Source organism: Choloepus didactylus, chromosome 8 (assembly GCF_015220235.1).
Source record: "Choloepus didactylus isolate mChoDid1 chromosome 8, mChoDid1.pri, whole genome shotgun sequence".
NCBI lineage: Eukaryota > Metazoa > Chordata > Mammalia > Pilosa > Megalonychidae > Choloepus > Choloepus didactylus.
In genome coordinates this window covers 79117875-79119703 of record NC_051314.1, presented here as the reverse complement: position 1 = coordinate 79119703, position 1829 = coordinate 79117875, and the positions used below count along the sequence as shown (strand labels likewise).

The 1829-nt window shown below is 35.3% G+C and overlaps 1 protein-coding gene across 1 annotated transcript; it reads right to left on the bottom strand.

The window, feature by feature from the left end:
* Nucleotides 1-549: 549 nt before the first annotated feature.
* On the bottom strand, nucleotides 550-1521 carry LOC119542745 (olfactory receptor 6C74-like). Its single transcript, XM_037847414.1, has one exon. The coding sequence runs from the start codon at nucleotides 1519-1521 to the stop codon at nucleotides 550-552; it is 972 nt and encodes a 323-aa protein (XP_037703342.1).
* Nucleotides 1522-1829: the final 308 nt, after the last annotated feature.

The following is a 1829-nucleotide window of genomic DNA, read 5'->3' as shown; positions in this document are numbered from 1 at the left end:
GCAGAAGACAATAATAAATATATGTGCCTTGGAGTCAGAATATATTTATTTGAATATGGGCTTTCCCTTACTGTTTGTCTGACTTTGGGCACATTTCTTAATTCTTCTCAACATTGATTGTCTCACCCATAAAACGGAAAGCTAAAATATTACCTCATGGGAAATTTATGAAGATTAAATGAGATACCCTACTGTGAAACAGTAAATTTAGTACAGTCAACTCACAATTATTAAGAATATGCCAAACATTCTACTTATCAGGTTAAATGAAGTATAAGGATCAATTCTCCACACCAATGTTTATTTTTCTAAATTACAAAGACATGACAAAAATAGAGACATTTAAGTTCTGTTTTCTGTAAAATGTAGATTAATCAGAGACTTGAAATTAGAGCAGAGAGAAATTGTCTCAATCAAAGTAATTCTAGATCTTGAAATACCTATTGAAAAGAGTGGAATTCAGGAGAATATTATGCAAAAATGGGTTGGAGGGAATAAAAGAAAAGGTAAAATAAAGATGATTCGGACATCACCAATCAAAGTAGGTGTTCAACTTCTTTCAATTTTTTGCAGACAAAAGGATTTACTTGATAGGAAAGAAACCAGCTTTCTTACATTATCTCTGAAGGCCTGTTTGACTTGCTGGTTTCTTAGAGTGTAAATGAAAGGGTTTAGGAGTGGGGCAACTGAATTATTGAGCATGGCCACACCTTTATTTAAAGCCACCCTTTCTTGTGCATTAGGCTTAATATACATAAAGATACAGCTTCCATATGAAATGCAGAGGACAATCATGTGAGAAGAACAGGTGGAAAATGCCTTTTTCCTTTTCTGTGCAGATGGAATCTTCAAAATCGTCCTTATGATGAGTGAATAGGAGATAATCACTAGCATCAGGGTAACAACAAGTGTCACTAAGGCTAAAGTAAAAGAGAAGAGTTCTATGTGCCTGGTATCTGTGCAAGAGAGCTGAAGGACAGGGCCATAGTCACAAAGAAAATGATCAATTATATTGCCTCTACAGAAATCCAGCTGTAGACCCATGATTACCCCTGGAAAGACTTCCAGAAATGCAACAAACCAAGAAATAAAGACCAGCTTGGTACAGACCCTGCTGCTCATGATGGTTGTATAATGCAGGGGTTTGCAGATGGCCACATAGCGGTCATAGGACATGGCTGCTAATAAGAAAAACTCTGCTGCTCCAAATAAAATGTACAGAAACAATTGGACTGCACAAGCATTATAGGTAATTGTCTTGTCCTTTGTTGCTATACTGACCAGAAATTTAGGAATACAAGTTGTTGTCATTGAAATTTCTAAAAGGGAAAAGTTCCTCAGAAAAAAGTACATGGGTGTTTTAAGGCTGGAATCAAGGACAGTGAGGGTGACGATCATCAGGTTTCCTAAGATACTAAAAACATAGGTTATAAATAAGAAAATAAATAGCACAATTTGCCAGTTTGCATCATCTGTCAACCCCAGAAGAATGTACAATGTTGGCCTTGTATAGTTTTTCATGGCTTTATCCACAATTTGTAAGATCTAGAAAGAAAATAATAAGAAAAGTCACCCCAAACCATAAGTTTTTAATGGAGTATTTTGAAAGTCTTTTTGAAAGGCCATATGAGTCAGTAAAAAATTACTTTAAAATAATATACACAGACTAAACCCTGCAATAGATATGCCATTGTGCATCTTCCCTATTTGTTTTCAATCCACATGTTCATTTACTATATTCTTGAAACTATAATTCTCTGCAGTGATCATACAGAGAGTTACATCCTTATTGGATATCTCTACCCCAGATTTTCCCAAGAGTCTCCTTT